Genomic DNA, 12,503 nt, shown 5'->3' with positions numbered 1-12,503 from the left:
TTATTTCTACAACTCTGATTTTTCTCTGATAGAGTGATTGGAACAGACACTTCTTTGTCACAAAAAACATTCATGAAGTTTGGTTCTTTCATGACTTTATTATGGGTTAACAGAAAAAGTGATCAAATCTGCTGGGTCAAAAATATACATACAGCAGTGCTAATATTTGGTTACATGTCCCTTGGCCATTTTCACTTCAATTAGGCGCTTTTGGTAGCCATCCACAAGCTTCTGGCAAGCTTCTCGTTGAATCTTTGACCACTCCTCTTGACAGAATTGGTGCAGTTCAGTTAAATTTGATGGCTTTCTGACATGGACTTGTTTCTTCAGCATTGTCCACATGTTCTCAATGGGATTTAAGTCAGGACTTTGGGAAGGCCATTCTAAAACCCTAATTCTAGCCTGATTTAGCCATTCCATTACCACTTTTGATGTGTGTTTGGGGTCATTGTCCTGTTGGAACACCCAACTGCGCCCAAGACCCAACCTTCGGGCTGATGATTTTAGGTTATCCTGAAGAATTTGAAGGTAATCCTCCTTCTTCATTATCCCATTTACTCTCTGTAAAGCACCAGTTCCATTGGCAGCAAAACAGCCCCACAGCATAATACTACCACCACCGTGCTTGACGGTAGGCATGGTGTTCTTGGGGTTAAAGGCCTCACCTTTTCTCCTCCAAACATATTGCTGGGCATTGTGGCCAAACAGCTCGATTTTTGTTTTGTCTGACCACAGAACTTTCCTCCAGAAGGTCTTATCTTTGTCCATGTGATCAGCAGCAAACTTCAGTCGAGCCTTAAAGTGCCACTTTTGGAGCAAGGGCTTCCTTCTTGCACGGCAGCCTCTCAGTCCATGGAGATGCAAAACACGCTTGACTGTGGACACTGACACCTGTGTTCCAGCAGCTTCTAATTCTTGGCAGATCTGCTTTTTGGTGGTTCTCGGTTGACTCTTCACCCTCCTGACCAATTTTCTCTCAGCAGCAGGTGATAGCTTGCGTTTTCTTCCTGATCGTGGCAGTGACAAAACAGTGCCATGCACTTTATACTTACAAACAATTGTTTGCACTGTTGCTCTTTGGACCTGCAGCTGCTTTGAAATGGCTCCAAGTGACTTTCCTGACTTGTTCAAGTCAATGATTCGCTTTTTCAGATCCATGCTGAGCTCCTTTGACTTTCCCATTGTAGCGTTTGTGGGCGTTTGTATCCAATGAGCCCTATTTAAATGGCCTCAGAGAAGTCACCAGCTGTAGTCACTCATAATCACTCACAAGAAGTTAAGAGGCCATGCTATGAAGCTCATTTCATTGACACAACTTTCTAAGTCACCAAAATTGCTAATTCATGTTGCTGTATGTATATTTTTGACCCAGCAGATTTTGTCACTTTTTCTGTTAACCCATAATAAAGTCATGAAAGAACCAAACTTCATGAATGTTTTTTGTGACAAAGAAGTATCTGTTCCAATCACTCTATCAGAGAAAAATCTGAGTTGTAGAAATAACTGGAAACTCAAGAGAGCCATGACATTATGTTCTTTACAAGTGTATGTAAACTTTTGACCACAACTGTATGTATTTATATATATTTATGTTTATATATATATAAATACACATATATATATGTATTTATATATATTTTTTTTTTAAATATATATATTTATATAAATATATATATAATATATATATGTGTATTTATACAAATATATATATATATATATATATATATACATACTACATTTATTGCAGCTACTCGACAGTCTGCACTGAACCAAAGAGCATAAATATAAATAATTTAATATCTCATTTGTGAACCAGCAGGAAGTGTGAGCTTTAATATTAAACCACATGAAGTATTATTATTAACATATTCAATCACCATCATCATCATCACTAGTGTGTCCTCTTCCTCAGATGTTCTTCTTTATTACATTGAGTTTGAGAAACAGACGCAGAAGAAGAGCTGGTTGAATAACATCATGACCATTGTTTTCTATTGTTTCTCTTTTATTTTAAGTTTCTATTTTTGTTGGAGGATGAGTTATAAACACGGGGTTAAGAGGGTCATCTGGTGACCGCAAGGTTGACGGTTCGATCCTTGTCTGGGAGGTGTCCTGTGTCGAAGTGTCCCTGAGGAAGACACTGAACCCTGAACGCCTCTCAGCAAGTCAAATTTCATGTATATGTATATGACAATAAAATACCAACTTTTTTTTTATAAAGTGTGTGTGTGTGTGTGTGTGTGTGTGTGTGTGTTGGATGTCATTTAAACAGAAATGAACCTTATTGTTTCATTTACATATTTATGATCTGTCAGCAACAGAAGATCTCTGATCCTCTGGTGTTGGTGTTGTTCCCTTTGTTCATTCTGGTCTCATGTGGTCTCATCTGGTCTCATGTGGTCTCTCTCAGGTCCAGAAGAGACTCGCTGAAGACAGGAGAGAGGGGAGACTGAGGCTACCTGCTCAGTCCTCTTTGGTTTTTGAGAAGAACTTCTGACCAATCAGCAGCCAGCATGGACTTTGTGATGAAGCAAGCTTTGGGTGGTGAGTACTCCGATGTCCCGACGCTCCTGAACATGTCGTCATGAAAAACTAATTTCTCCTGAGATGGTTCAAAGTCTTCCAAACAATCATATTTATGCATATATGATGTTATGTTGCGTGTTGATGGAGCTGCTACAATGTTAGCGTAGCCTAGCACTGATGAAACCAGACTCCATTCAGACAACGAGCATTTCAAAAGTTGTTTACTCGTTGTCTTTTAGAGAGAAATAACAAAACATGAATTCAGACTTTTTATTCATTTGTATCATTGTGTCGTTATTTCTGCTTCTTTTGTATCTGTTTATTGCCATTAAATCACAACTAAATGTGTTTATTTTGGGTTCAGCTGTAGTAAACCGAGATACTTGGATTCATGAATAAATATCTGCAAAACTAATTCAGCTTCATCAGCTGCAGTTTGTGTTTAGCGCTAATGTTATCATGCTGAGCTATCAGTTCAGATAGCATTTAGCTTAGCGCTCACAGAGCAGTTATATGTACATTGAGCAACACAGAAGAAGGTGAGCAGCACAATGAGACGACATTTATTCCTTCGTGTTTCATTCTCGCTCTCTAAATCTTTCTCCTGCTTTTGCTTCATTTCTTCTGAGTCCAAATTATATTCAGACTAATTCCTTCAGGGCCGTTCTGTTCCTTCTCTATTTAGATTAGTTCACCTTGACCAGGTTCTGGATCGGGTCTTATTATCCTCTGGACGGTTTGGGATTGGTCTCTTTTTTAATTTACATTTTGCATGTTCAAAAAGCCTTTATTTAAAGTTAAAGAGTTAAATATTGAGCCAGTAGGGGGAGCTGCTCTTTTGTTCACGTATCAAGAGAAAGACAAAACATTCACTCTGCAGTGACAACCATCAATAGCAACCACCATTTTGAATCCCATCTATTCAGATCAATAAAGAAAAGGAAGATCGCAAAACTACACCGTACACTACACACTATGTACACTAGTCAGTACACTACACACTATATACACTAGTCAGTACACTACATACTATGTACACTAGTCAGTACACTACACACTATGTACACTAGTCTGTACACTACATACTATGTACACTAGTCAGTACATTACACACTATGTACACTAGTCAGTACACTACACACTATATACACTAGTAAGTACACTACATAATATGTACATTAGTCAGTACACTACACACTATGTACACTATTCAGTACACTACACACTATGTACACTATTCAGTACACTACACACTATATACACTAGTCAGTACACTATACACTATGTACACTAGTCAGTACACTATACACTATGTACACTAGTCAGTACACTACATACTATGTACACTAGTAAGTACACTACATAATATGTACACTAGTCAGTACACTACACACTATGTACACTAGTCAGTACACTACACACTCTGTACACTAGTAAGTACACTACACACTATGTACACTAGTCAGTACACTACACACTATGTACACTAGTAAGTACACTACACACTATGTACACTAGTCAGTACACTACATACTATGTACACTAGTCAGTACACTACACACTATGTACACTAGTAAGTACACTACACACTATGTACACTAGTCAGTACACTACATACTATGTACACTAGTCAGTACACTGTACACTATGCACACTAGTCAGTACACTGTACACTATGTACACTAGTAAATACACTACATAATATGTACACTAGTAAATACACTACATAATATGTACACTAGTAAGTACACTACATAATATGTACACTAGTCAGTACACTACACACTATGTACACTAGTCAGTACACTGTACACTATGCACACTAGTCAGCACACTGTACACTATGTACACTAGTCAGTACACTGTACGCTATGCACACTAGTCAGTACAGTTCACCCCCCCCGTGTCCAGAGTGAAGTGTTGTAGTTTACCTCCCGTAGAGGTGCTGTCTCGTGTTGTGACCTTCTCTCCAGCAGACTGTATGTATTCATCTGGACCCAGCTGGTCCTCCATGAACACAAACACACCCTGATGGGGGGGGGGGTCACTAATCTAATCAGCACCCTGCAGAGTTTCTCCTCAGTGGAAATGAACCAAACACATTGATTTTATGTTTTTATATATCGATATTGTGATATCATTGAAACAAGTCAAAAAGACGTTCATGTTTTAACATCTTGTAAATAAAACAAAAAAGAAAATCATATTTAACAAACGTCACAAACAGGAACACAACATGCTGCTGTAACACAATAACAAACACACACACTTCCTGTTTATCTGGTTTAGCTGCACTCAGACCTTTGATCTAATTTAGACCACACACATACACACACACATGCATGCACGCACACACACACATACACACACACACGTATGCACGCACACACACACACACATGCACGCACACACACACTATAGATCTCAGCTGCAGGCCTCGGATTCTATTTACTGTTTTTTTTAATTACAAATGTGATTCAGAGTGGATCAACACGTCCTTCATGCCTGAAGACCAGATGAATATAATCTATAATAATATATAGTAATATATCATAAAATATATTAATCTATAATAATCTATAATAGTATATAGTAATATATAGTAATATATCATAATATATAATAATATATAGTAATATATGATAATCTATAATAATATATAATAATCTATAATAATCTATAATAATATATAGTAATATATCATAATATATCATAATCTATAATAACATATAATATATAATAATCTATAATAATATATAGTAATATATAATAATATACAATAATCTAAATAATATATAACAATATATCATAATCTATAATAATATATTATAATCTATAATAATATATCATGATATATTATAATCTATAATAATATATAATAATATATAATAATATATAATAATATATAATACTCTATGATAATATACAATAATATAATGAGGCAAACATGTCCCAAACAACGTGACACCAACGTCTTAAATCTTATATTTAGTGAATGAATTCACGTTGTTCACATTAGTTTCACTTTAATGTTTTGTGTGTCTTGTTAGTGTTTAAGAGGCTACTGTGTCTCCTCTTCGTCTCCTCTCTGACTCTTCTTTGTGTCCTCTTCGTCTCCTCTCTGACTCTTCTTTGTGTCCTCTTCGTCTCCTCTCTGACCCTTCTTTGTCTCCTCTTCGTCTTTTCTTCGTCTCCTCTTCGTTTCTTCTTCGTCCCCTCTTCATCCCCTCTTCGTCCCCTCTTCGTCTCCTCTTTGTCTCCTCTCTGACTCTTCTTTGTCTCCTCTTTGTCTCCTCTGCGTCTCCTCTCTGACTCTTCTTTGTCTCCTCTTCGTCTTTTCTTTGTCTCCTTTTCGTTTCTTCTTCTTCCCCTCTTCGTCTCCTCTTCGTCTCCTCTCTGACTCTTCTTTGTCTCCTCTGCGTCTCCTCTCTGACTCTTCTTTGTCTCCTCTTCGTCTTTTCTTCGTCTCCTCTTAGTCTCCTTTTCGTCTCCTTTTCGTCTCCTCTTTGTCTCTTCTCTGACTCTTCTTTGTCTCCTCCTCATCTCCTCTTCGGCTCCTCTTCATCTCCTCTGCGTCTCCTCTTTGTCTTCTCTTCGTCCCCTCTTCGTCTCCTCTTAGTCTCCTTTTCGTCTCCTCTTTGTCTCCTCTCTGACTCTTCTTTGTGTCCTCCTCATCTCCTTTTCGGCTCCTCTTCATCTCCTCTGCGTCTCCTTTTCGGCTCCTCTTCATCTCCTCTTCGTCCCCTCTTTGTCTCCTTTTTGTCTCCTCTTTATCTCCTCTTAGTCTCCTTTTTGTCTCCTCTTTGTCTCCTCTCTGACTCCTCTTTGTCTCCTCCTCATCTCCTCTTCGGCTCCTCTTCATCTCCTCTTCATATCCTCTCTGACTCTTCTTTGTCTCCTCTTTGTCTCCTCTTCGTCCTCTCTTCGTCCCCTCTTCCTCTCTTTGCCCCCTCTTCCTCTCCTCTTCGTCCCCTCTCTGACTCCTCTTCGTCCCCTCTTTGTCTTCTTTTCATCTCCCCTTAGTCTCCTTTTCGTCTCCTCTCTGACTCCTCTTCATCCCCTCTTCGTCTCCTCTTCGTCCCCTCTTCGTCCCCTCTTTGTCTCCTCTTCGTCCCCTCTTCGTTTCCTCTTCGTCCCCTCTTCGTCTCCTCTTTGTCTCCTCTTCGTCCCCTCTTCGTCTCTTCGTCTCCTCTTCGTCCCCTCTTCGTCTCCTCTTCGTCGGGTGTCGGTGACGCTCAGACCTTGGAGACAGATAAGAGGGGTGATGTCTCCTCGTCCTTTTGTTCCTCATGAAGCAGCTCATATATGAAAGATAACGGTGACATCATCTCTGAGCCGTCCTCACCAGTTTAATTTCCTGTGCAGGCGGGATGATGAAGATGACAATGAAGATGAAGGTTTTTTTCTGGTCATGTGACTCGTCTGGTGTGATTTATGAGGTCGTTGTCATGGAGATGGAGGTCGTCCGTTTACTTAAATGAGCTCCCTAACGAAGCAGCAGAAGAAGAAGTCCTCGTGTTCTCTGTCGCTCTTCATCGCAGATCTTCATCTTCACATCAGTCCACAGACTCCTCCCCTTTACCGGGAGCTTGCATTGTGTGTCTCTTTTCAAACTCTGTGCCGACGGATGTGGACAATGTTGGAGGTGTTTGGAGTTTGTATCTGAGAACTTCAGGGTTCACTGAAGACACTTGTGATCAGGTCGACACATCATGTTAATAACACCAGCATCCTGCTCTGGAGTGTAGACGTTCTAGTTCATGAGGAGAACATGAATTAAAGTCATAATCAATGAGACGTTCATACAATCCATCATCTGAATCATTCCTAGAGGCTCTGTGGCTGAAGATCTCACTGGAGGAGGTTCCTCCTGACGCAATCTACAATCATCAGAGATGAACCCGAGACCACTGAGATGTTTCCTCCAGTGACTTAACTCAGTGTGTGTGTGTGTGTGTGTGTGTGTGAGAGAGTGTGTGTGTGTGTGTGTGTGTGTGTGTGTGTGTGTGTGTGTGTGTGTGTGTGTGTGTGTGTGTGTGTGTGTGTGTGTGTGTGTGTGTGTGTGTGACCTTAACCTGACTCCCCACCGAGCCCCCCCTCCAGCTCTGAGTGTTGACTTGTCATCACTCAGAGCTGCAGGTAATTAGAACCACTGTTCAGGTCTGCTGCAGAACCCGGGTTCTCCTGGAGGGAACCTCACAATCCTTAAAGACATGTTAGAGGTTTACAGAACGTCAGGTTTTTATTATATTAAAGCTCCAACCATCATAATGTATATGATGTACCATCATAAATACGTGAGGGTTGTTGGACCGCGAGGTCCAGACCGCGAGGTCTACCATACTGATCAGGTGTTTATCTAAATATCAGTTATTCATTGATATTGTTGTTGTTATTGATCCAGGAGCCACCAAAGACATGGGCAAGATGCTGGGGGGTGAGGAGGAGAAGGACCCCGATGCATCTAAGAAGGAGGAGGAGCGGCAGGAGGCGCTGAGGCAGCAGGAGGAGGAGAGGAAGAGCAAGCACGCCCGCATGGAGGCCGAGAGGGAGAAAGTACGGCAGACCATCAGGGACAAGGTTTGACTAACGTCTCCTCTTCGTCTGTCATTTGTCTTCTCTTCATCTCCTCTTTGTCTCCACTTTGTCTCCTCTTTGTCTTTTGTCCCCCTCATGTCCCCCTCATGTCCTCTCTCCTCATTGTCCTCCTTCATGTCCTCTCTCCTCATTGTCCTCCTTCATGTCCCCTCTCCTCATTGTCCCCCTCATGTCCTCTCTCCTCATTGTCCCCCTCATGTCCTCTCTCCTCATTGTCCCCCTCATGTCCCCTCTCCTCATTGTCCCCCTCATGTCCCCTCTCCTCATTGTCCTCCTTCATGTCCTCTCTCCTCATTGTCCTCCTTCATGTCCCCTCTCCTCATTGTCCTCCTCATGTCCTGTCTCCTTATTGTCCCCCTCATGTCCTCTCTCCTTATTGTCCCTCTGTCCTCCTGTTCCTGCAGTACGGGCTAAAGAAGAAGGAGGAGAAGGAGGCGGAGGAGAAGGCGGCCATGGAGCAGGCCTGTGAGGGCTCTCTGACGCGTCCTAAGAAGGCGATTCCTCGAGGCTGCGGAGACGACGAGGATGAGGACGAGGAGAGCATCCTGGACACCGTCCTCAAGTTCCTGCCCGGACCTCTACAGGACATGTTCAAGAAGTAAACCGCGACAGAGACGAAGGGGGTCCGGGTTTGGGTGTTTGTAAGGAGGCGGGGCTTGAGAGTAGATTTGGGGGGGCGGGGCTTCTAACTGCCTTTCTACAAAACCTTTACGTTCTTCTTTTCTACTCGACGACTGCGTCTCTCTTCTTTTGTTTGACTCTTAGGACATTTCTTACAGTTTAATACGTCTTCTGTCCTTTTTTCCTTTTTTCACACCTAGTGAGGTCAGACGTTCTGATTGGTTGGCCGTCACCTGTTGCCAGGCAGAGGGGACCAGTGGAGAGCAGCCGGAGCATGTTATGTGTTTTCTACTTTTTATGAACCTTCTGGTCTTTATATTCAAATCTACATGAATCCGTGTTTTGAGTTCTGAGACATGTGCCTTCATACATCGTCCTCCAGCCAGAGGACACGTCAATGAGGGACATTGGGTTGTTCATCTGCATGAAGACACAACATGGGACACTTCTACCGCACCATGTCTCTGATGTAAACGTGGCTTGTCGTCTCATTTAGAACGATTTAAAAACAGACCTCCGTGTTACCTTCAAGGCCTCGAGCTTCACGGGAACTTTAGGTTTCCCTCTAGATCTACTCGAGCTCGTTAGACGCGTCAAGGACTTTGGATATTCTCTAAAAGAGTCTTTGAATCTCATTTTTTAAATAAATCACAGTTTCTATGTCCAGTAATGAGGTCACTGCTGATGATTAGTCCGCGTCCCTTTAAAGACAATCAAAGGACTGCTGGAGGGGGAGGTGCTTCCTGTCACACCCTCTCTGATTGGTTAAAAGAGGGTTTAACTAAGTGTCTCTTAACTTAAACTAGTTATTAATTTCTTTCTTCTCCACTTGAATGCAAGCGTCAGGCTTTTTTCTTGACTTCCTGACTTTCGCTCACATTCCGGCTTTGTCCCTCTTTACGCTCGTCACCACGGAGACCAAAGACACACCGGTGACGTCTTTGCGTTCCTCGTCTCGTAGACGAGTTTTACTTTGTAGTTGTGTTGAGGCCTGCAGGAGGAACACGTGTGCATGAATCCCAAAGAGCACAAACTAAGAAAGATCCTCAAAGTAGACAATGAGGTCACTGAGGAGCTCAGTGTAAACGTCCTCATAAAGACCTGAAGATATAAAACACAGCATGTGGCTTCTTCCCTGAATGATCTTCGTTTGTAACTTTAAGGATTAATGAGATGAAATGAATCCCAAATAGAAACATGTCCCCTTGTTTCCTTTCCTAGCTCAGATAGGATGTTTCCACTAGACAAAGCCATATTATTTAGATCGCAATAATTACTTTAAAGTCATGAAAGCAGAACATTCCATTGAGACGTTTTAATGTCTCGTGTTTAAGATATTTAGATATGTGTTTGTAAATCCTCACCACACTCGTATCTTTAAACGTGTCTCAGTGTACTACATGTGTACTGGTACTGTGTGTGTGTGTGTGTGTGTGTGTGTGTGTGTGTGTTCTATGTGTGTGTGTTTCTACATGCTGTTGATTCATATTGTCCTCCTTTATATTCTTATAACTATTAATGTGCACAGGCAGAGAAACGATACTGAACACATTCCTTTAACGTCGAGAAGAGAAAAGACGACGAACACGAGGCGGTTTCCTGTTCCTGCGTCTCCCGGGAACAGAATCATGTGATGTTGGATCCAGAGAGACTTTAGTGGAAACACAGGAGCTTATTTCACCTGTTCTACAAGTTAGTAGTAGTAGTAGTAGTAGTAGTAGTATTAGGAGGAGGTAGTACTGCGTTGACACAGGACATGTGACAGAATACTCAGAGTTCTGTTTCTTTGTGTCAAGTCTTTAGATTGTAAACTGACATTGGTTTTTAAAAGTCACAGTTTGATGTAAAACATTCTTCATATTTTAGTGTACAGATAAATACTAAATCATCAATATTCAACCCTGTCTCCTAAAAGTGACGTTCAGGGACAACTCAACAGTTCTCCACAACATTTGAGGGAAACCTTCTGTCTCCTCGAACAGTCGTGATTTTAAACAGTTTGAAACACAAAGTTAATGTTGTCAAATTAAACTAAACTAAATTAAAATTAAACTAAACTAAAAGGAAACTAAACTTAAATTAAACTAAACTCAACTTAAACTAAAACTAAACTCAAATGAAACTAAACTCAAATTTAAATAAACTAAACTACCTTCATCAGTGTTTGTCATTAAATGTTTGTTACATTATTAAATAATATGGATGTAAATTACAAAAACCTGAGTGTTGACGTTTGGTTTCACGTTGGACATCGGTGTTACTTCTTTGTTGAACGTGAAAAACAAACGTAATCCGCAACATAATCAGTTTCCCTTGAAACATTATTCACAATTAATTTTAATGTTATTTCAACATTAAACATAATCTGCTTTGATCGCGGTCGTAAAACATCAAATCTGAGACGAAGACTTAGATTCTGAAACATTTGATTTGGTCAGACTTTAGTGCAGTTTGAGGGGAATCACATTGATTGATGTTATTTATCACATGAACACAGTCTCTCTTCCTTTAGGTTCCTTCTTGTCTTGGATAGTAAAGAGTTAACATGAAGCCATTCAGCATCTGTGTGTAGAACTCCAGGCGTCACGTCATGTGACCTGCCTTTTAAAGGGCTATTACCATAAGTCACTGTGTGTGAGCTCACTATTACCATAAGTCACCTGTGTGTGAGCTCACTATTACCATAAGTCACTGTGTGTGAGCTCACTATTACCATAAGTCACCTGTGTGTAATGAGCTCACTATTACCATAAGTCACTGTGTGTAATGAGCTCACTATTACCATAAGTCACCTGTGTGTGAGCTCACTATTACCATAAGTCACCTGTGCGTGAGTTCACTATTACCATAAGTCACCTGTGTGTGAGCTCACTATTACCATAAGTCACTGTGTGTGAGCTCACTATTACCATAAGTCACTGTGTGTGAGCTCACTATTACCATAAGTCACCTGTGTGTGACCTCACTATTACCATAAGTCACTGTGTGTGAGCTCACTATTACCATAAGTCACTGTGTGTGAGCTCACTATTACCATAAGTCACTGTGTGTGAGTTTACTGCTGTTTCAGTTCCTTCTGGTGTCACGAGTGTTTCAAACTGTTTGTAGAGCGACATGTTGTGGCTTTAGCTCCTTACTTTGATAGACGATGGTGAAGCAGTTACACTGGAGTAGACTGAACGACAGCGTAGACATTAAAAGGCCTCAAACACATTCAACAGATCAGAGTTTCAAAAGTTTAATATTGGTGGAGAGACGAGATAAAGAGGTTAGAGCTGGAACACTGGATCATCAAAGCATCTTCTGTTGTCAGGAGCCCACAAACATTCAGAGAAACACACTTCATCCTGCCCCCCCCCCCCCCCCTCCCTCCTCTGGTGATATCTATGACATCATCAAACAGTGATGTACTCTGGCAGCGTGCAGCACATGTTTACGTCTTAAATATAACTTTATGAAATGCAAAGAGACTCTTGAAGACGGAGAATGAAAAACTTTAATTCTTTAAACTTTATCGTCGTGACACGGCCGGACTGTTGAACACTGTAATGATGTCATGACGTTTGTCTTCTTAGAACTGCCCTGCTGATTCCTGCCAGTTAATCTAGTTCTCGTCCTCACGTTTACGTTCCCTTTCAGTGGAAGACGAGGTCTCGTTAGCACAAACTGTGAAGACAGACTCATTAAATACATTCCAGTCTTTTGGGCATTTGCACTAGAATACGTTGAAATTTTACACTAAAGAAAGTTCCTACTGC

At 41.0% G+C, this 12,503-nt stretch overlaps 1 protein-coding gene across 3 annotated transcripts in view; it reads left to right on the top strand.

The window, feature by feature from the left end:
- The window catches only part of LOC137875092 (complexin-2), a 79,803-nt gene extending 67,306 nt beyond the window's left edge, over positions 1 to 12,497 (top strand). For all 3 annotated transcript variants that reach the window (XM_068714059.1, XM_068714061.1, XM_068714060.1), the window contains exons 2-4: positions 2,411 to 2,544; positions 7,931 to 8,106; positions 8,529 to 12,497. In XM_068714059.1, coding sequence (XP_068570160.1) covers positions 2,514 to 2,544; positions 7,931 to 8,106; positions 8,529 to 8,726 — 405 coding nt within the window. In that variant the 5' untranslated portion in view covers positions 2,411 to 2,513 and the 3' untranslated portion in view covers positions 8,727 to 12,497. The remainder of the gene's footprint in view (positions 1 to 2,410; positions 2,545 to 7,930; positions 8,107 to 8,528) is intronic.
- Positions 12,498 to 12,503: the final 6 nt, after the last annotated feature.

Source organism: Cebidichthys violaceus, unplaced genomic scaffold, assembly GCF_023349555.1.
Source record: "Cebidichthys violaceus isolate CVI_PGR_0920_01 unplaced genomic scaffold, fCebVio1.0.p SCAF_2, whole genome shotgun sequence".
NCBI lineage: Eukaryota > Metazoa > Chordata > Actinopteri > Perciformes > Stichaeidae > Cebidichthys > Cebidichthys violaceus.
Note: the sequence above shows the minus strand (reverse complement) of the source record. Positions and strands in the feature narration are given on the sequence as shown.